This window comes from Artibeus jamaicensis, unplaced genomic scaffold (assembly GCF_021234435.1).
Source record: "Artibeus jamaicensis isolate MK-2021 breed Jamaican fruit bat unplaced genomic scaffold, CSHL_Jam_final contig_387, whole genome shotgun sequence".
In the NCBI taxonomy this organism is placed as follows: Eukaryota; Metazoa; Chordata; class Mammalia; order Chiroptera; family Phyllostomidae; genus Artibeus; species Artibeus jamaicensis.
In genome coordinates, this window is record NW_026521812.1 from 12,150,171 (window position 1) to 12,173,819 (window position 23,649).

The window sequence follows — 23,649 nt, forward strand, 5'->3', positions numbered from 1 at the left end:
AAAGATGAACAGTGAAAGGACAGCAAACTCACAGTTATTAACAACCACACCTAAAACAAAAGCAAATTAAGAGGACGGCTAGATCAGGAGTGAACCATAGAAATGAAGATCTCATGGAGGGTTAGCAACAGGGGAGTGGGAGAAGAAGAAGGGGGGAGAAGGTACAGAAAATAAGTAGCATAGACAGTAGATAGAAAATAGATAGGGGGGAGGGTAAGAATAGTAGGGGAAATACAGAATCTAAAGAACTCGAGACACATGGTCATAAACTAAAGGGGGGGAATGGTGGGGGTGGGGGGTGCAGGGTGGAGGGGAATGAAGGGGGAGAAATAAAACAACCGTAATGGCATAATCAATAAAATCAAATCAAATAAAAAAATTTTTTTAAAAGCAGAGGGGCTCACTTTAGAGGCTACAGTAATGGCTAGAGAAAACAGGAACTGCAAAGGAGGAAAGAACCACAGCAATGGAATTCCTAGGAGCTTTCCATGGTGCTGCTCAAGTCAGCCTAAGTCTCCTTCAAGGTTTCTATGCAGCCCTGAAGTTACATTAGCTCCTCTTTGAGTTAAGGTCTTTTCCAGATGTAAATAGTTATAAAACCAGAAAACATCTTCTTATTACTTACATAAGAGTGCTTTCACTCTCCTTTCCCTGACTAAATTATAGCTCTAAGATCAGCATATAGCAGTAACCCACTACACCACTGATCATCTACCTCATGCTGAGACAGCAGGCTTCAGTCACCACTAAATGTAGTTTGTCTACCAGTTGTAGAAACACATTATTGTCCCAAGTGCAGTAGAATGTGCTTTCTTTAGCCACATTAGGAAAGATAATGGGCTGACCATAAGCATCTCTTTGAAGTCTTCTTTTGAAACCAGGTGACAACTACACCTAGTTTCTAAGATTTGTAGACTTAGGTTAGGTCTTCTCATACTGATTTGCAACTAATTATGGCCCCTTGTGGTCTCATTGCATACAAAAGAGCAAAATGAATCACCAGCAGATATACTGGAGCCATCCAAGAAAATTCTGCCAGGATTCTCATTCTTGCCACAACTGTTCGAATGGACGTGGTCTGATCAGGAAATATGGCCTCAATATGTAGCACCGGTGTTGCTGTCAGTACAAAGGATGCAGACTTCATTAGGCTAGACTAAGTGAACTCCCTTGAGTGGGTCATTCAAAGCATCTACATTACCATAGAAACAATGTTAGAATTTTACAAATAGAAACTTCAAGTATTAGTTTTTAACATGAATGGAATAGTCACATGATTACAGAAATCTCTGTTTTAAAAATTATTATTATCTTTTCAGTGGGTTCACCTTTAAAATTTATGGCTTATTCTCCACCAGTTGTAATAAAAGTATTCATGCTGAACTCTGATTAAAATAAAGAGTTATGAGTATATCCCTCAGAATTTTGATTTCTGGAAGGAAATTATTTGTATATTTTACTCCAAAAATAATGTCTCTGGGGATTTAGATTAAAAAACATAATACTGACAAAAAATACTGCAATGAATGTTCTTTTACATTAGTGTTTTGGATTCCTTTGGATATATATCCAGAAGTGGAATCACTGGGTCATAAGGCAGTTCTATTTTTAATATTTTGAGGAAACTTCAGACTGTTTTTCATAGTAGGTGCACCAATCTGCATTTTCATCAGTAGTGCACATTTTGGTTTGTTACAGCAGTTATCATTACCTTATATAACAACTACCTTAAAAGTCCAGTTGATTGAGGCCTTTCAAAACTGACTTAAACCATAGAAACACACTATTCTTGATTATGCATTACATAGCACACCAGGATAAATACAAGGAGGCATTGCTCTTACAAGTTTATTGTGGCTTCTCCAATTGCAGATATAAAGAAATAAACCCATTTGAAACATATCTTTAGAATAGTTATAATAAAGAATAAAGAGTATTCTAGCTTTAGATAAAATTTGAGACAATACAACAAGAGCAATAAGAGTCCTTTCCATGAATGGAAGAGAACATTCACTGACCTCCAAGATTCTAGCAATATGGTACTGCAATTTTAAATTTTAAGAACACAAAAATAATAGCTTAATTTGAGATTTCAAGAAATTTTCATTTAGATGTTCATGAGATCACATTTATGAAGCTGAAATGACCAAACATTGTGAAAGATAAGTGTGCCAAATTTATCAACATCTGTAAGAAAATCTGATCATACTGGGATTCAAAATAATTTTTTTCTAGCTTTATTGAGTACCATTGGCAAGTGAAAATTATATATATTTAAAGTATAGCATAATGTTTTAGTGTACATGCATATTGTAACATGACCACCACTATTAAGAATAACATATTTATCACCTCTTACCATTACTTTTCCCATGTATCTGTACAAACATTTGCAATCTCTCTTAGCAAATATCAAGTATACAATTAGTAACTACACTCATCTTATTCATCTGATAACTGAAAGTTTTACTTTTGACCAGCATCTCATCCCCTCACCGTTGTACTCCCTGTTGCTATTAGTTTGACTTCTTTGATTCCACATATGTGAGGCAATACAATGTTTGTCTTTCTGTGCCTGGCTTACTTTACTTAGCATAATGTCTTCCAGGTTCCTCTATGTTGTTGCAGATGGCAGGATTTCCTTTTTTAAGATTAAATTGTATTCCATTTTATTTAAACTAATTTTTAAAGTATAATGGATGTTGATATTTATCAGTTTTAAATTGAAGACACTGAAAAATGATGTTCTGCTAGGGGAGAATGATATATCAAGACATATTTGCATTGTTACTAAGAAGAATAAGAGAAAAATTGTAGTTATTCATCTTTTTTGTTCTCCAGTTAAGGGCATGTCTAAACATAGCCAATAAAATAAATTGCACATTAGCTCATGTTATTCATTTACTTTTTCATTATAGATAATTACTTTTTATCTATTTATCATTATCTCAATGACTCAAACCAAAAAGATTGTTATTCATATTCACTTATTTCCATTTTGTTGCTTCAATTTTTTGGTTACTTGAAGCAAAATGCTAACTAGTCTCTTTTTCGGTGGATGAAAGTGTAGCAATATTAAATTTTATCATTAATTTCTGATACTCTCTAATTGAGTAAGTATCTGTTAAATAATTAAATACCTCTAAAGCACTCAACTCTTCATTTTTTTCCAAGTCGACACCTACTTTCTATAACTAATCATTTTAAACAAATTTAGCTGTTAATCAAAGAAAATAAATAGTGATTTTAATGCAAGAAAAATAGTATATGTATATATGTGTATAAGTTCATGTATCTATGTTGTGTGTATATCTATGTATAGCCTGTTATCAAAGGTCATATAAAATGTTTAGCCTGCTCATTGAACTGAATAATATATATAGTTTTTCTATGCCCATTGTCAGCTTTTCAAAAGACTTCCAATGTCCTATTTCTGGGCACTAAATCTCTCAGTGAAACTACCACAGTCTCGCACTATGAAATACAGCAAAGCTCGAGTTTTCACTCATTTTGTTTTAGGTTAAGTAACAACTGAAAGGAAGCACACTTAGCTCAGACAGTCATGCATGTGATGAACAAAATGTCACTTTTTTTACACACTGCCCTTATCACTGTTTCTCAATATGGTCCTGCCTGTGCATATAAAATGTGCAAATAAATGATCCCACCTCCAGGCTGTCTGAATGAACACAAGTTCATGAGTCCCTATGTTTATTTCAAAAAAGACAAGCATTGTTTCACCCCTCCTCCCATCAATGCACCATAATTCTGCCTTAAGTTTACAAGGTAGCTTATATGCAAAAGTTCCTACTATGTATTTTCCAGAGCATTATTAGTCGGAAAACTATTGACAGGTTAAAACCATTGCAAAGGACACTGTTGCAAAGCACAGGATCCTTTTGTTTTATTATGAATCCCTAATTTACTCAATATTTGAGGGAGTTGCTCTTTAATATTCTCCCTTGACCATCCCACACACACACAGTTCAGTTTCAAAGCTGCCAGAGATTCAGAAATTGTGGGTAGGACTTGGAGGACTGAATAGAAGTTAATGGAGCTCTTCGCCCACTAGTCCTGGACAGCGATGTTCCAAGTCATTAGCATGTTCTCTGGGTTTGGCAGGATCCCCTAGATAGGACTGAGCTTCCAAACAGTCAGAGCCAGAATTTGTAGCAGCAGCACTTTCTGCCTTCCACATGAATGACCAGCACTACCAGATCTAGCAGATTGGTGGCTGCTTATAACACGGAACCCTTGAGTCAAAAGAAAGGGCCCTATTAAGTCCTGAGAATCAATTACATATTCTTTATTCTCTCACAAGCCCTAGTTTTACGAAGGGCTCTTACAAATCTGGCACCGAGTCTGGCACTGTGTGATGCCCCACCCTCCACATCTGAGTCTTACTGTAGCAATTCAAAGAGCTATTCAATTCTCTATTACAGCTGAACCCCTTGCCAACAGACCCACATCTTCACTACATTATGTCCTTTTCAGCAGATAGAGTTTGGGGATTCCTGTGAAATTGTGGAAACAAAGCACAGACAAGGCAGGACAGAGCTAAGGGGAAAATAACAGATAAATATATCCGAAGGATGACAAACCATACACGCAGGGCTTGGATAGTGTTTTTAAAAATTGGCAAATAAATGCCAATGATACCTCAGACAAAGGTTTAATCTCCAAAATATACAAAGAACTTACACGACTCCACTCTAGGAAGACATCGAACCCAATTAAAAAATGGGAAAAGGACTTGAACAGACACTTCTCTAAAGAGGACATACAGAATATCCAGAGACACATGAAGAGATGCTCAATATCGTTAGCTATCAGAGAGATGCAAATTAAAACCACAATGAGATACCACTTTACACCAGTCAGGATGGCTATAATAGACAAAGCAACAAACAACAAATGTTGGAGAGGGTGTGGGGAAAAGGGGACCTTAGTTCACTGTTGGTGGGATTGCAGACTGGTACAACCATTATGGAAAACAGTATGGAATTTTCTCAGAAAAATAAAAATGGACCTGCCTTTTGACCCAGCAATTCCACTGCTAGGATTATACCCCAAGAATCCTAAAACATCAATTTCAAAGAACCTATGCACCACAATGTTCATAGCAGCACAATTTACAATAGCCAAGAGTTGGAAGCAACCTAGGTGCCCATCAGTAAACGAATGGATCAAAAAATTGTGGTACATATACACAATGGAATTCTATGCAGCAGAGAGAAAGAAGGAGCTACCACCTTTTGCCACAACATGGATGGAACTGGAAAGCATTATGCTGAGTGAAATAGGCCAGGCATTGAAGGACAAATACCATATGATCTCACCTTTGACAGGAAGCTAAAGAATAAAACAAACAAGCAAACAGAATAAAAACAAAGACACTGAAATAGAGAACAAGTGGGCAGCGACCAGAGGGGAGAGGGAAGGGAACTTAAGGGGGAAAAAGGGGGAGGGATTTTGAGGAACAAGTATGAAAGACACAGGGATGAGGACTGGGGGGGGGGGGGAATGGGAGGGACGGGGGAGACCGGGCAGGGGGGTGGGGTGGGATGGGAGAAATAGATAAAAAAAAATGTACCTGAAAAGTAACTAAATAAAATTTAATAAAAAAAAAATAATAAATAAATAAATAAATAAATAGAAAGAAAAAATTGGCAAATAAAAGTTTCTGGATTCATAAGAGAGTTTTGTTTTTCATTATCAAAAAATTTTAAGAGTGATAATATTTTATAAGAAAAAATAAAAATAGAGCAATTGTGACCAAAAAATGTTAAAAGCATATCACTCACTTCTCTGTAAATTCAAAAAGTTTAAGTTTTTCCAGGTATTTCCAAACATTTCATTCTTTAATTGGTTTCCCAGGCAGATATATTAGAGTCTACAAGTCACTTCCACTTAATCTTGTATTGATTTTCTAAGAGGCTTCCTGTTACTATAACTACCCTAATCAATTAACTTCTTGTAAGTAGCAAGACAATTTTCTCTTTCTCTTTTCTTTCCAATGAAGCTTGAGTACTTTATTTTCACAAAATATCTGATGTTGCCTCTTATCTATCAAAGAACCACATTTTGTTGGTAAAAATGTGTGATGCTTTTTGTTTTAAAAAATGTTTGAATATTCTGCACAGAGAAAGCATACAGAATCTCCTTAAACCAATATTATGAGTGGCTTACAAATTTTGGGTTATGTTGTTTTAAGTTCTTTTTGGCTATCAGATGAAATGCTTTTCCCTTGGCCTCACTCATAGGGAACTGGGAAGGTGGCAATCACTCAAGGGGAAAGAAATGGTTCTACCACTTGCTGTCAAAAAAAAAGTGCCATGGCAAGTTAGCATTGCCTTTTTTATCCCAATAAACAAATTTCACCTGTATTAACATGTGAGAATTTGGCATGGGGGAGGCACATTAGTCTAAACTGACCTTGGCCACTTTTTTGTAAGCACAGGCCTGAAAACAATAGAAAAAAAACACGATTGAGGGGAGCCACTGGTCTGTGGATTTGGCCAACCTGGACTCAAACCTTGAAGTTTTTTGAGAAAATTTGAGTGTCAAATTCCCTGAAGTTTCATTTCCTGTCTTACAAAATGGAGTCAACAAAATCATCTATGGGATAGTTTGGGATTCACTAGATCTAAACCCTCCCTCCTTTGATGCAAGTCCATTCTTCTACCCAAGAGTTCTTCCTGAGGTAAAGTAGTGACCAGGTCACTTTCTTGTTCAAAATCACCCCCATGTCTGAAAACACAGGCCTAAATGCAGAGTGTGCCATTTGATCCAGGGGTCTCAGCATCCCTGAGCCACATTGGAAAAAGAAGTTATCTTGGCTCACATTAAACAAAAAAATACTATTGAAAACTAATGAGCAAAAAAAAGGTTTTAAGTAAACTTATGGTTTTGTGTTGGGCCACATTCATAGACATCCTGGGGTACATGCAACCCATGGCCTGTGGCTTGGACATCCCTTCCATGGAGACAAGGTTCAGCCTGCACTTCCCATATCATTGCTGGTCATTACCTTCAACTCATTTCTCACTTTAACCATATGAAAACAGATTTATCATGTCCTTCCACCCCCTTGTGGCTGTAGGTTTCTTCAAAAGCATTTCCCCAAAGTTTCCCTGCCTGAAGGACTTTTTCTGTCCTTGTCAACTTAGCAAACTCTTGCTCAACACTCAAGGTCAAGGATATCTCCACATTACCACCTTCCCAACTGTGCCTGCCTGGAGATTCTCCTAAAAGAAACAAAGATTATTTTTCACTAGATGAAACGATCTCATTTTTGCTTGGCTTCCATCACGGAAAAATATTTTATTTGGCACCTAACATGAACATATCTAGACACTATTTAACCACACAGTGAAGTGATTTGTAAAAAGTCAATCTGTGCATCTACAATCTAAGCACTAAATGCAAAATATGAGATCATTCAGATTCCCAATGTCAATCAACGTTAAGTCTTCACTGTTTAAGTGGTCACTGGAATTGTGAGAAAACTATCACATGTGCAGAAAATTGGGCACCTGAAAAAAACAGGTCATGCAGATCAACGACTTCCATCATTGACATCACCTGCTAGGTGCAAGATGTATCATTTTTCTCTTCTTTCTTCTTCCTCTCTTTCTTTATTTATTTTAATTGTTGTTCAAATACAGATGTCTCCATTTTCACTCCACATGACCCCCCACACCCATCCCTGTATCCCACCCTGGAACCTACACCTTTTGACTTTGTCCATGTAATCTTTATACATGTTCCCTGACAGACCTTCCCCTATTTTCCTTCATTATCCCCCTCTCTCCTCTCCTCTGGACACTGTCAGTTTGTTCTCTAATATAAGCCAAGCAAAATATAATAAGATGTATCACTTCTAATAAAATACCTTAAATTTGATATAGATGAACAGACTGAGATTCAAAAACTTTCAGGAATTTGACCTAGTATTTGCTACATGGAAGAATTGTCTTCCAAATCTGGGTCTGTCTCTACAACCAATTTTTATTTGCACCCTTCCACATTGTCTCTCTATGGAGCTTGTGCAGTGATCACAGGTGGATCTTCTAGCAATGGTCTACATGTCTTTAACCACGGTACTAGATGCTATCCCTTGCCGATCACTCAAAATACCCTTTTGCTTGAGGAAAAAGTGGGTTAGTATGTAAAGATAGAGAGGTTATGCAGCAAATTCAAAAGAAATAGAGATGGGGTTTCCTCAAAACATGGTTATATCCCATTAGTAATACATATCATTAAAGTAAGTTTCCTTTCTGGCACTAGACCCATTTGTAGCCTTTCTTATTTTGGGTTCAACTTACTGGAATATTTCTTACACTTACCTCATTAAAAATAACATATTATAGCAGAATTACGACATGATATAAACTGTCACTCTGTTATTTAAAATATTCTCATGTAAAAATGTGAAAGTAAATAATATCACATCTTAATTTCCCTAACTAGACTAATTGGAAGTTATCTATTGTTGTGATAGTGTTGGTCATTTTGATGATGATATTAGTTGTGTTTAGTGACAAAAAATTGAATATGTATATTTAATAAAAATGTTTTATGGTCTGATGCCAATCTCAAAAATAAGTTTACTCATGCTCTGCATGAAACATATATCAATGCACAATAATATTTGTCACCTGGTAGGTGAATAATTAACAGAGACTTGATTTTAAAAGTCAGAAAGTGTAACTTCTATATAAGGCTAAATATGAAATGATGCATGTTACAATGGAACATTTTTAGCACATTTTATAATCCTATTCAGAATTACCATTGTTTCTAAATATAGTATAGAGACACAGACAAATAGAGACATAGATATACAGCATTTAAAAAAACTAGTTTGACCTGAAGATAACATTGAGTTTAAAGGTTAATAACATGTCAAATTTATTGGTTGGAAGAGTTCACTTATTTTAAGTGGCTTCCTGGAGGCAACCAGGCAACCAGGAGGCATGGATCCAGCTTACTCAGACCTTACTACTAACTATCTCCATACAGTGTATAAGTTGGCATATAGGAAGGCATTGAGTCTATCCTTGAGGTGGCTTTTGAGTTTCTTCAAAATGAGTTCTCCAGTCCTTCATGCAGCTAAAGGTCTAGTCTACCTCTAGCACAAAGAGAAGTCACAAGTTAAATAGTAATAGCAATTCTAAAAAGCTAGGTTATACCCTGCTTAAAAATAACATGGTTGGTGGCAACTGATTTTCTTTAGAAAAGAACAAACACTTTATAGACTTCTGGTGATAGGGTGCATTCTAAAATATGCATTATTCTGTCCCTCTCCCAACCTTATTAATTCTATCTATGGAGTTAAAAAAAAGTCCCGTTCAAGATAAGACAGGAGCAAAGGTGACTCACCAAACGCAAGTCAGGAAACATGCATCAGAAAAAGCCTATGCAGAGAAAAGGGATCACAGTATCTTACTCACTACAGAAGCAAAACTCGAACTGTGAGTTCAGTTTAGTTATGCTGTCCTGCCACCTGAAGAAGTAGCTCATTTTTAGGGAGTAATCAGCCATTAACTAAATATGCCATGCCACTAAATAATGGTTGATTTTCCATTTTATAATTCCCAATCAGTTAAATGTCATTCACTGGAAGATGGACCATTCCTGTATAAATTCTATGTGATAGCCCTTCTACCAAAATAAAAAAGAACAAAAACCCCAATGAAGTCTAGAAAAGTAATCGAAAACAGTGATTCTGTAGCTCAGAGATCAAAATGATTCTGATTGACTTTCCAACAGTTTTTTAGGCAACATGAAGATATTGCCCGTCACATCCTAAATTCACCAGATTAAATGAAACAATGAAGCAAACCCTTAACACTTAACTAATATACACAGAAAAGGAGAAAGAAACAAAAGCAAGCTTAAATAGTTAACCATTAAAATCCAAAAGATGTTGCTTATTCTGATTCTCACGATAAAAATCTCAGGTCATCATCACCCACATTTATGCGTAGGCATAGTGATTAGTACAAATTCTCATTCATTAACAGGCCCACGTCCTCAGTTTTTCTTCTAAAACCCTTTGCCAGTTAGTGTTTTAATGTTTGTGCTTAAAAACTGTATAAAAAATTATTTTTATTCCTCAAGTAAGACATTTTGTTATTCTAACATATTAGATGAGTCAAAAGTGGGAGACCAAGAAAGTGGGTACTTTGCAAATCTTTACCTGAAGGCCTTCGATAGCCAATCTCAGCATGCTGGGTGTCAGTTTAGAGGCTTGCTTGAAGGTGAAGTTACTCCAGTCTATGATCAAAACGAATCCATTCACTTGAAGCTCGGGATCTTCAATCATGGCTTCTAAAGACAGCAAGATGGCACGCAAAATATCCACCAGTGTGTACCTATCAACAAGAGAAAAGATCTCATTAAATCTGACAACCACTACTTTATAAACTATAGAAAAAATTTCGCACACTAAAAACTCCTCTGAAAATAGCTAAAGAATTTTAAGGAGATAATTTTATTTTAAAATATTCTTTTAAAAGGAACTTGATTTGCAGCACTTGGGACATAATAGAATTTAACTTGTATTCTACCGAAACAAGCTAAAATGCTTTGGAAAACACTAGTTTTCTTCATATTTCACAACCGTGTACTCTACCTCTAGGCTTTTCTTAAAATCATTTTCTGATCTCACTGTAACTTATCTCAAAATTAGGCATGTACTTTTAAATAGCTCAGAAACACTCTAAGTAATGGACATTTCATATCAACATATTTGAAAATTTTCAGAATGAGATTTGGGGACACTAATCAATAAATGAGTAAAAGTGCCAATAGATTTTAGTTACTTGTATTGAGTTTGTATCATGAAGACAAAAGAAAAGAAGGAAGAAAAGGTATATACACAGAAAGAAAGGAAGATCAATGAGTACAAAAGGGGAAGTGTACCTGTCTATCACAATGCAGGCCTTCTGAACAAGGGTTGAGGCTCTATCTTTTTCTGACTAACACCTTAACACTGTGCCTAGCACATTATAAAAATTCAATAAATGTTCTTTATGTTGCTCCAGTAAAATGGACTAGACTAGAATATAAAGACACTAGTAGATTATAGCACTACCTTGACAAAGGCATGGAGATAAGGATGAAGACAGTAAGTAAAATCTGACAAGTATTTCAAAAGTAGACTTGGGAAAACTTGACACTTAATTAGATGTGGGGACTAAAATTGAGGGAAGAGTAAAGGATGACACACAGACTCTAGCTTCAAAGCCTGAATAAATAATACAATTTAAAAAGAAGACACAGTTGAGATGACTGAAAATAAAGACTTTGGAATAGAACCTGTTGTATTTGAAAACATGTAGTTCACCTGGTTAGGTATAGCAATTAGGTATCTGAAAAAGTATATACTAAACTCAAGAGAGAGCTCAAGACTGAAAATTTCAGAATCAAAAGCATACAGATTTCAAATTCAAGAAAGTAAAGGAGGTAATGCAGCCAGAGCTGAGAGAAAAAAATGTGATAATTATTTTAAGACAAGAATGTCAGCATTCCTCTTTAAAAGATGAATTGGCACAATTGTGGAATATTTTAACCATTTCAGTTTTTTAGTTGCTTCTCAAGTTTTTTTTCTTCTCAACATTGCAAGTGGAAATGTTCAATAAAATCTACAGAAGAGACTTTCGGTCAAGATGGCAGCATAGGTAGACTTGTCTGACCTCTTTGCACAACCACATCAAAATCACAACTAAAATATAGAACAACTTTCACTTGGAATCATCAGAAATTGAGTTGAATGGAAGTCTGACGACTGTGGAATTAAGAAAACCACAGCCATCCAGACTGAGGTGGCAAGCTGGTGCTACATCTGAGACTCCATCAACCTAGCTAACTCTATTCAGCTGCTTTGGAGATCCCCAGAGACTCTGCCCCAACCAACTTACAGGCCCACCCAAGCTGCTTTTCCACGTGAATGGCTGGTCTTGGCTCACGGTTCACAACTTCCTAAATCCTATCGAACTAGCAATAGCTGGCCTCAGTGGGTCACAGGCCTAGCACTAATAGCAGCCAGCCTAGATTATATGAAATGTTAAAGGGACTTATTTAAATAATGAAGATCAAAACTATAAATAATAAAATGTCAATAAATACAAATCCATCAATAGTCAAATCTAAAAAAACAAACAAGAATAGAGACAGAATCATTTTGATGGTTGCCAATGGGATAATGGGTATAGGGTAATGGGTGAAGAGGTGAATGGATTAAGAAGTACAACTAGGTAGTTACAGAATAGTCATGGTGATGTAAAGTACAGTATAGGAAATAGAGTAGCCAAAGAAGTTATATACATGACCCATGAGCATGAATAATGGTGTGGGGATTGCCTGAGGGAGTGTGGGTAGCCAGGTGGACAGGGGCCTGGGGGATGGAAATTGGGACAACTGTAATAGCATAATCAATAAAATATAATTAAAAATGATGAAAGCTACAGAAAAAAAATCTTGACCTCAGGAAGAGGTGGGATGGGGAAGGTGGGAGACGAGAAGTGGAAACCACTGGTATTTAGTGGAAGTGAAGGTTGACTTCCACTACTAAAAGCTCACTCATAGTAAGAGACAGTGAGTGCATATGTGGGAGTCATTCTATTTTTACTTCTAAAAACATTTGGAGGCAAACATAGAAAACATAGTAGTGTGGTAAGAAGTAAATAATTAACAATAAAAGTTCAGGTGACTTTTCACTTTCTCTGGACTTCATTTCCTTATCTGCAAAATTAATACAGTAATACAGAGTAAGATATTTCTTGGATCCAAGCATTCACCAAATGTAGAGCATGATGTCAGAAAATTTCAAGATAAATTTCTTCCCCATCCCTCATTAGTTGTACGAACCTGGATATACTTGGTAAAGTATGCTCAGAACTGAAGAATATCTGTTTTTACATTCTACTTTAAAACTTGATGATCTTTAGATAATTTATTACTATTGTAAAAGGAAAAGTTCAACAGGCTCTTTTTAAAACTTTGGATGCTACACAGACTATCTATAGTAATAAGGATATGGTATCCTAAAATACTTTCTAAATATATAAGATAATAAAACTTACTGTAGAACTCTATCACATTATTTGTCTTTAAGCCTGTGAAGTATGTATGGCTAAGTACCTTTATTTTTCACTTTGTGGCTAACTTATCTCCATTTTCTTCTATTCTTTTAAGAATTGTATTTAGTTTCAGAGAAGGAGAAAGTGAGGGAGAGAAACATGGATGTGTGAGAGAAACATCAATTGGTTGCCTCTCATACACGCCCCACCTGGGGATCTGGCCCACAACCCAGGAATGAAACTGGTGACCCTTCACATTGTGGGATGACACCCAATCAACAGAGTCACACTGGGCCCTGCCTATCTCCTTTTTAAATTTAATAGCCAATTACAGTGTCGCAAGCAAAAGCCTACTAACCTACACAAACTGGGAAGTTGGAGCAAGAAAGCTACATTTCTGGTTAAATGTAGACCCACCTCTAAAAAAATATTTATTCTAATTCCTGAAGTCTATAATAACATCATGATCAAGAAAGTTAAAAATTAGAACAGTCCAACTTAAAACTGTTCCCTCATTGTGATCATTCTTGTGCTTCTTACAAAAATACCAAATATCATTAATATCAAAGTAGCATTAAGTAAAACTTGAATCTGAAACAAATTTTGGAAGGATGATGCATTATACATAGAAAAAATAAAGCATGAGACTAGTAAGGCCTCAAAACAAGAAGCAATTTGTTTTAGCTAACACACTTTACATACGGTTCTATAAAACTGTCCAAGTCGAGAGAAAATTATATATATATATATATATATATATATATATATATATATAATTATTCTGAAGTATCTAAAATAAGGTAAATTCCAGGATCATCCATGAAAAGAAAGTAGGTTTGCAATGTTTTCAAGCATAAATCTGGCTAAGTTTTAAAATTTAATTATCTTACTCAAAAAGAGTTAAATGACATTTGTATAAATCATATGAATGTACAAATTTAAGGAACAAAACATAAAAACATCCTAGCTTACAGTACTCAAAGGGCAGGTCAAAACCCTCAAGTCCTTTGCTGTCAAACGTGTCACATTACTCCCATCAGCAGCTCAGCAAGCTCTTCCTATGCAGAACGTTATTAAAAGAGATCTTGCTAAATTCCATAAAATATCTTCCAAAGAAATGGAGCATTTTATGAATTTCATCTCTTCAGAAACCCTACCATAGTTCTACTCTTTGAAATTATTTTTATTTTTACAATTTGTGAAGTGTCAGTACAATAAGTGATCCACATGTTTCTGCTTTGGGTTTACACCCCAATTCACAGGCGTTCCACCAATGCTACTCTTCTCTTGTACGCTGGAACAAAGTCATAGACGACAAACTAGCACATGTATGCAGCTCTTAACTCCTGACTGTGCTTCCCAAAATAGCATTAAGTAGAGCCTGAATCTGAAATCAGCTTGGAGAGGATGAGAAGTAGCATGTAGAAAAAAGAAATAAAAACACTAATTAAGGGATTTTAAAAGTGGGACACCAGCCTATGTAGAACATTGTTCTTGAAAGAAAGAGTGGAGTATACTATGCATAAAAATTGGGTACAAAAAAGTTTGACACCCACTTCTCCTGTTTACTACTTGTACAGTCAAGAGCAGGGAAGCTTTTTGAGAGGTTCTGGGTGGCTACCTGCCCTGTGCTTCAATCCTGAGGTTCAAAGTATCTCACCCTCCACCACAGCTTACAATCAGTACTTAGAGCAACATAAATCACAAACAGGTCATGTCCTTCCTGTTTTCCAAACCTTTCTTTTGGTCTGATAGGGAAAAAAAGACATCTTGGCATCATATTGAGCAGCACACAGCAAGCAATTTCCCTTTGTCACTAAATCAATCAGCCATCATTAAATTCTTCATTAAGGCTGCCCCCGCCCATCAGTTTTCATTAAGACAGGTCCTGTAAGGAAGGTGCTAGGGGAGAAACAAAGGAGAAGAATCACCATAATTAATACCTTGAGGTATCATCGGTGCCACAGTTGAACCCATTACATGCTTCATATTACTGAGGGGAATAATAATAATACCTCTCTCTGGCTAATAGAATAGTTTAAGATTTTCAAAGGAATTTCAAATGCATTATCTTAATCTCAAAACAAGCCAAAGTCTCAGTGCTGGCTTTGATCCTATTATTTTGGAGATGAGGACACAGATGGGGTCTCAGTGACTTGGAGATGAAGGAGGTCTACAGTCGTACCACCATGAACGTGCCAGAGATGATGACATAAGGTCTCAGAGAATTTAAATAATATGCCCAGAGTCACCATGGGAGGAAATGAGAGCCTAGACGAGAAGCCACCTCTTTCTGACACAATTCTCTCCGCTCCCTATGGCGTCTCACACCTAGAACAGAGTTTGATGAATAAATGTTCTGCTTTTTCATGTCTCAGTGGCATATGTGTGTCAGGAGACAGATAAGAAAGTCAATACCACATGGGTGCTGGGTCAGGTACCTGCCTGGCCCCACAGGGGAATTTGGTGGAGGAAAAGCAACAAGACATTCAGAAGAACTAGGATGGGAAAAGGCTAAGTCTACAAACCCTGGGGAAAGTGCGAAGTCCGAAATATTCATGTGTCTGGTTTGCATCATTAAGCACAGAAGATTATCTGTCCGGGCCTGGCTTTAATTTTACTGCTATGGGAATGTAGGTGAGTGAGAACAAGAGAAAGATGTTTTGTTGGAAATAAAACATCTAGAGAAGAAAATGTCTTTCCTTGAAAAAAAGTTTTAAAAGTGTGCACTATTTCCACCAGATTAAAATAAAACAGAATTGTGCTGAAATATACAAACACACCAGAAAGGCAACTCCTCTTTTCAGGGAAGAACGTTCTAGGCAAGTGTCTGTTTGGTAAAGCCATTCCCTTCAGAACATTTATTCCAAGAACTCCGCTTTCTGTGCCTACTCATCTATATTCTGATACTGAATTAAGTCTTTCCAAACCACAGAAGATTTTTTAAATAATCAGAGCTTGTTTTTTGATATAGTTACATTTAATTGTTTTTTTAATAAAATTTATTTATCTTTAGAGGGGGAGGGAAGGAGAGAGGGAGAGAAATATCAATGTGTGGTTGCCTCTTGTGCATGCCCTGCTGGGAACTGGCCTGCAACCCAGGCATGTGCCCTGACTGGGAATCGAACTGTGGTTGCTTGGTTCCCAGGCCCACGCTCAATCCATTGAGCTACACCAGCCAGGGCGCATTTAATTATTTTTTCCCTAGATTTATGTTGGTAACTGTCTACACACAAAAAAAAAGCACAAAGTTTGACAGATTCACTGGTTATGAGTGAAAGACTTAACTGCTTTGTGCCTTGGTTTTCTCATTTTCAAAACATAAATATTAAATGGACCCACCTTGTATGATTATCATGCAGATGTAATGAGTTAATGTTTGTTAAATGCTTAGAGGAGTGCCTGACACATGCAATAAGTGTTTAAAGTGAATTAATTAGTTAATTAATAACTAAAATGAAGCAATAAAAGGTTGAATTTAACCAACTAGGCAATGTTCTCTCAATGAGACACCGACTGGCTCACAGCTACCCCACTGCCCCGAACTTCTCCACAGGCAGAGTTACCCTCATTACAACCTCTCTGAAAGGAATGCCCATTTTCCCGTTTTTTCTTCCCGGAGAGGTTGTATATCCCTTGCTAGTACAAAGAATGGGGTATGTGTGTTTATTTGCTTCCAGCAACTATTAAATTTCTATATATGTAGCAAGTGTTTGACTGAAGTGTGCTTTTTTTAAAAAAACTGACTTGAATTGAGTACTATTCGCTCCCTGATGTGATGAGGCCCCAGTGTACAGGGACATCCTTTCCCTGATGTCAACAGTGTCACTTACTACATTAATGAAGGACACGTACCTGGGCTCAGTGATGTAAACATGCTCAGACTCTTTCCCAGAATGGAGGAAATGTTTTAATTTACTAAGGATAATTTATTACCTCTTTAACTTGGCTCATGTTTTAAAATATCTTTAAGCATTTATTTTGAGGCCTATTTTCAGTGCACTGTAGTAACCTCAAATCCTTCTCTTCAACTTTGTTTAAAGTTGCATATCCGAACCAAGCCTGGTTTGGTCTAGAGCCTGTCGACTGTTACTGCAGGTTGGTTCTCTTGGTCTGCACTGTTATTTCAAAACTTTTTTACTAATTTCTACAGAACTGTCCTAGTTTTTAGAGACTGTCTTATTTTTTCAAAGATTTATTCCAATATCCCAGTAATGTTTTTCAGGACAATTTTTTTCTTTCCCAGTTTCCAAGGTGTGAACCAAAGACATAGTGTTGAACAATCTGCAGTTTTCAGAGTATTTGTTAAAAGGCCATCCCTGTTAGGAAGCAATAGGAAGCTCTGCTGGGACAGAAGCCCCATGGAAGCCGCATCTGCCTTTACTGGTTTTGACTGAATCTCAAAGTCCATCCATAACACAGCACAGCAATGTCTCCAGGATTCTGAAGGGAAACATTCCTGACCATACAATACCATGCAGCAAATAGTTGAGAAATATTTAAATATTTTAATAAATTAAGCCAGGAGGTCTTGAAAAATCAGGGCAAAAATGATCTGTATAGTCCATGGTTACTTTTTAAATCTTAGTCTAGCATCATCATAAACCTCCTTTCAGTTTAGAGATTGGTTACACTACTTTAATAAATGGAAATATAACCACAGTCCAATCTAAAGCTGCAAGTAGCTAACCATTTCTATAAATTCTTTCTATGAAAAAGCCACGCAAAATAAACAAACTGACAAAAACACGTTTTTTCAGGCTGATTCCAGGATAGGTTTTGGGATCAGAGCTGTGTCTGAGCAGTCAGCCTTCTACCCCTTCCAGAGCTTCAATAAATACTCTAAGTGATAATCAATGTTCATTATGACAAGTCAAACAGAGCTACAAGATGGTCAGTGTTTTCTGAATTGCCACTGTATCAAGAATCATTTTAGTTTAGCTGCATTTACTTGTTTTCTAATGGTTATTAACCAGATTCCAGATAAGAGATTGTTTGCTATACTAAAACATAGAAAACTATAAATCTAATGAGGTAAAATATGACTTTCAGGCTAACTGAAAATTTACAGGCCAATTGTCAGAATACGTGTCACCATTATATTTCAGGTGACACAATTTGCTCATGAATATTCCCAGTAAGTATATATGTCAGTAAATGTCAACTACTCAGATGCCCACTCTCATGTCCTAGGGTGTAGATCATAATCTACTTTGATTCCAAACTTGGAATTAAAGGTGGTGCAATCACTTCTAGCTTCACGACACATCTTCCCCACATTCTGTTGTTAACATCAGGTGAGCATGTGAAGGTGTCTGCAGAGCAAATCCGAAGCAGGGCACTGTCACTCATGACAGGAATACAGCGTGGAATGCGAGGAGGCCACCTGCATCCTGGTGATGCAGTGAAACCACCAAATTGTTTTTCATTTTGTAGAATTTACTTTTGTGCCCAGAAATTATGTTAGATAATCTGAAGGAAGATAAAATTGTATGAATATTTTCCAAAGATAGCCTGCTCAAGAAATGTAATGTCATCTGAGCCTGTTCAAGTCTTTTTAAAAAGAACCACAAACTAACCGGAAAGTCATTTTGACATTCCAGTTTTTCATTTATTATTAGAAAGTGGGTATACTGTAAATATTATTTTAACTTAGTCTTCCTGAAGATTCCATGCCTCTTTCTTGTAAAGGCTTTGGGAATGGTCCAATTAAATAACCTGAAACTGACCTGCATTACATCGCAGTAGAAAGAAACACTATTTTATTTATAGTCACCATCTCACACACACTTACTATTTCCAGCCTCCTGAGGAGCACAGAAAACTGTCCTACAAATTTAATATAGGAGAAAGTATGCATTAGATCACTTCCTACTTAGCATTTTTTTAAAAAAATACATAATGGAAGCAGACATACATAATTGGGAAAAATACATTTTGGAAATAACCTGTTTTCCAAATCGGTGGGGGGGGGGCTTTTTCTTTCTAGCCCATGTCTGGAATTTGCCTCTGTAATTGTGGACATTCCCACCCACCTATTGTTGCTTTAAAACAATGCTACTTTGTAAAAAGTTGTTGAAAGCCAGGTAATTCATTGAACAAGTCAAGGAAGGTGGCCAGAACTACATGCAGATGTGCAGCCTTCTCATGAGACCCAGGTTGTTTGGGACTGCAGGATCAGAGCGGGAAGGCGAGAACACCCAACTCATGGGACAGGAGGGGAATGAGAGAATTTAGCACAGGGCTGTGCCCCTAACAAAGCAATAGTAAGGTAATCATCTAGGGAAGGTGGTAGCAATTTCCACAGGATTCTAGTCAGATAAGACTTGAGGCTGAGAAGTGGAAGAAGAAGAAAGGGGATTTAGGCGGAAGGGAAAGTAGGGGACGGGCTGTCCATACCCTGGTACTGCCAGAAAGGCAGGGGTGCTGCAAGTCTCAGGGCCTTTCTTATGCATACGCCCCAATGATAACGGTTTACAGAGGAAGCCAAGAGGGTAGACCTGTTCATCCACTAGTCCTTGGAATTAGGGATATGTAGGTTTGGGATGGGCAGGAGAGGAGAAGGAAGAAATAACTTTTTAAAAAATACATGGAAAGAGAAAACTCAACTAAATTTTAGTCAAGTTCTAAATAACTTGTATAACTTTTTTCCTGGTTTCCCACGTTTATTTCTTTGCTTTAATATTTTTTTTAATTTCTTTTTTTTAATATTAAAATATATTATTTTTTTTTTCTTTCCCACCCCCCACCCCTCCTATTATTGTTCAATTACAGTTGTCCCACGTTTCCCCCATTACTTTCCCCTGCGCTTTCTTTTGACCTTGATATACTATAACTTCATGATTATTCTTCTCATTTTCATCCATAAATAGCATTCACAGTTATTAGTCTACACAACCCATTACAGTGTTTTCACAAGACACAGCTTCTCATTTTTAATTTCACATGTACAAATTTTAATATTTAAAAATTTAAGTAGATTTAATAGAAAGCAGTTTATTATACCAATTAATAAATCTTCTCCCACTGCAGATTTTTAGGGAGACAAATTTTGATTACTAATAACTTATCCTTTATATAAAAGTATGAAATAGTCCTGGATGGCGTAGCTCAGTGAATTGAGTACAGGCTGCAAACCAAAGGGTCTCAGGTTCGATTCCCAGTCAGGGCACATGCCTGGGTTGTGAGCCAGGTCCCCAGTGGGGGCCACACAAGAGGCAACCACACACTGATGTTTCTCTCTCTCTTTCTCCCTCCCTTCCTCTCTCTACAAATAAGTAAATAAAAATCTCTAAAAATATTTACTTGAATTAATGGCATTGTTTTAAAAAAAGCATGAAATAGACAACAAAAACAGTTTCTTTAGTAATCTGGAATAATCAAATTCCCACATACATGAGAACTGTTAAGTGATTTTCATCTTAACTAGGTTTATAAATCAGTGGCAATATGAGTTCGCTTATAAAAATAAATTAAAATAGGTCTAATGTAAATGCGTGCCTCCCTGAATGCAATCTGCCTCACTAATTACAACTTTCAGACTTTGAGACATATTTAAACACAAGAGCTATTTCCATAGCTCCCATTTTAACTGTAGCTTAATAAACAAAGTCCCAATCTAACTGACAAATAGAATATCAGGTTCTATTTTGTATAGAAGTTTTCAAATTTGATATACACAATCATTGGTTTGCATGACTCCAACATGTACTGCCTAGATGGAAAAAAAAAGTTAAAGAAACACATTGGTCAAAATTGGCATTTCATGGTCCTTTAAACTTTTCTATCTGGTAAAAAGTAGAATATGATTTCTGCACTGACTGGTGTGGCTCAGTGGGCTGGGCATTCTCCAGCAAGCCAAAGGGTTGCCAGTTCTATTCCCGTTCAGGGCACATGCCTGGGTTGCAGTGCAGGTATGGGGGTGTGGGAGAGGCCACTGATCAATGTTTCCCTCACACATCTCTGTTTCTCTTCCTGCCTCTCCTTCTCCCTCCCTTCCCCTTCCTCTGAGAATAAATAAATAAATAAATAAATAAATAAATAAAATCTTTTAAAAAGAGAAATGGTTTCTGTAACCAATCAATGGAAATAACAGGACTTCATTCCCCCTGAATGGCTAACTCTCTGTGAGTTTCTTAGCTTTATGATTTTAGGATTCTTCACATAGTGGTTTGTCTTTATATTTACCTAAAAAATAATTGTAGTAATTCTCAACCTAAAATTAGAGAGAAAAGATAACCAATTAAAGTGTACAAATCCTGTTAAAATATTAATTTACCTTCTAGGATCTCAAGATTCTGAGAGGCCTATCTATAAGGTTTCCCAGTCACTGAAAAGTCTTTTATAATTGCTTCAGGGATGGTTTAAATTAACCTGGTGCATCTAAAGTCACCATTCACAGACCTAAAAATACACCAATATTTTAGCAACCAGTTCCTTATGATTCACAGTTTTGAATATTGTTTAAGTTCCATGAAGTGCATTACCTTTGAACTTAATTGAAACTCCCTTATACACAAGCATTTATAATTTCTTATATCTGTCAATCTGAGAAAAGAATTCTGATTGAGGAAGTAGGAGAGTCACTCTTCACATTTTCCTATGGTAATGTAAATAAAATAAAAATATGGTTTCCCCTCCATTTAAAAGCAAGAGAGCTCAAAAAGTCTACCTGAGTATTTTTAACTTCCTTCCAAGAGATGAAAAATCACACCAGTCAGGAAACACCTTCTTTGGATTAGTGAAGGGAAGAGCAAGCACACCAGTCGGCCTTCATTTCAGTGTGGGCAGGCATGCTCAGAACCTGAGAATACAGCTCTGCCTTTTCACTGAAGTGACACACATCATATCATTCCTCCATCTGCGTGTCACCAAGCAGAAAAGTTCCCCAGCAACAAAACTGCTTGATCTTGCTTGAACCCCAGGCTATCCTTAAAAAATAAAACCTCAGTACCAAAGACAGAGATGATGATGATGATGATGGATGATGGTGGCGGTAATGAAGATGACGGTGATGATGATAATGATGATGATGATGAATCTAGTTTAATAATTTCTTTAGAAGGAAGGAAAAAAGTTATCTCCATTCTTATACTAATTTCTCTGCAGCACAGTAAACTTACTCAGGAGGTGGGAAACTCAGCAGATGTATTTGGAAGTTAAATGATTTAGATTGCAGCAGAAATTTAAAGGGCTCAGGAAGCACTTAAATCTGCAGCAGAAACTGGGTGCTTGTGAAGTGAGAGTCTCAAAGGTTTAAAAAAATTCCCTCCTCTCACTACCCCAGGTGCCTCCCAATAACTTATGTTTTAGTTCCAGTTTCCCTTTTGTTCCCAGCCAAGTCATAGCCTCAAAGCTGTAAAGCTATGACACTACTGAGGGTAAATCCTGTAAAACAGGAGAATAAAAGAATCCCTAGTTAAGTTGGCACTTAAGATTTACCTGCTCTGATCCCAGTTGGCAGCAAAAAGGACTAGTATCTTCCTGCCATAGTGGTCCAGATTGGCCAGGCCCCCAGGGAAGCCATCCTTCAGTGCCTGTTTGATGCCAGGGTCAGTGGCCTTGAAGCTTTTAAACATGTCCAGGTTTTGTTGCCGGTACTCAAAGTATTGGGCCAGGAGACGGAAGGCCTCAAAGTGATGAAACTTCCTGGCCCTCAAGAAGCGTAAGATGAAGGCATCATCCGTGCGCAGGAAGCCAATGTCCGGCCTGGTGATGACCATGTCCCTCACCTCCTGGATGTCCTGGTGCAATGTGTCTGGGTTCTCGTTGAGTTCCAGGCGAGCTTTCTCCAGGGTCTCAGGAGACAGACCAGCTTGTAAGTGAGTCATCCTTCTGTTTGTTCCCGAGCCTTCCCTTCCTCCTGCTGACTGTCCCACAACAAACCTGGCCCTTGCCACTACCACACTCTGGCCTCCAGACCTGGAAGATGCCTGCTTCCTCTTCTTTACAGGAAATGATTTGTCTTTGTGTCCAATCAAGTATCCTGTTGCTCCCGCTTTCCCACAGCTTTTTTTATGGATAGAAACTTCTTTTCACACTCCCTTGAAAAACCGCCCCCACTTTGGTTCCCTCTTTCCTTTCCTCTAAAGAGATGCGCACCTTTGGCCGTCCCAGCGCTCCTCTTCTCGTCCCCTCTCTCCCCTAACAAAACGCGCCTAATCGCACCCCGCGCGGGCGGTGCTGATCTTGGAGCTGTCCTCTTCTCTCCCAAGACGTAACAAAAACAACCCCCACGCACATCTCACCGCAGCACTTGGACGCTTCTGCAGTCCCTACCGAAGGATGCTCCAGCCAGGGACAACGATGGGGATTGTGATTAATAATAAGGTGGCCGTTCAGCGCTGAGCTCCAAGGAGGGGAAGAGCGTCTTTGCCAGAAAGAAAAAGACAGAAAGAGAAAGAGAGGGGAAAGGAGCTTATTTCTCCTTCTGCGTATCCAAAGAACCTATTTGCAAAAGATATTTGTGGGATTTTATTTAAAATTATTATGATCCGATCAGGCGGAGACTCTATAGCGCACCTTCCCTCCGCCCCTCTTAGATACACCCGCGATCTCAATA

At 37.3% G+C, this 23,649-nt stretch overlaps 2 protein-coding genes across 2 annotated transcripts in view; one reads left to right on the forward strand and one right to left on the reverse strand.

The window, feature by feature from the left end:
* The window catches only part of CLVS2 (clavesin 2), a 59,411-nt gene extending 36,472 nt beyond the window's left edge, over positions 1-22,939 (reverse strand). The window contains exons 1-2 of the mRNA XM_037139573.2: positions 22,530-22,939; positions 10,205-10,379 (exon numbers count right to left, since the gene is read on the reverse strand). Coding sequence (XP_036995468.1) covers positions 10,205-10,379; positions 22,530-22,918 — 564 coding nt within the window. The 5' untranslated portion in view covers positions 22,919-22,939. The remainder of the gene's footprint in view (positions 1-10,204; positions 10,380-22,529) is intronic.
* LOC119044980 (40S ribosomal protein S29-like) lies at positions 986-1,160 on the forward strand. The gene is given in 2 exon segments (XM_053664889.1): positions 986-1,128; positions 1,130-1,160. Coding segments are annotated over 2 exon segments (168 nt in total). The 5' UTR covers positions 986-991.
* Positions 22,940-23,649: the final 710 nt, after the last annotated feature.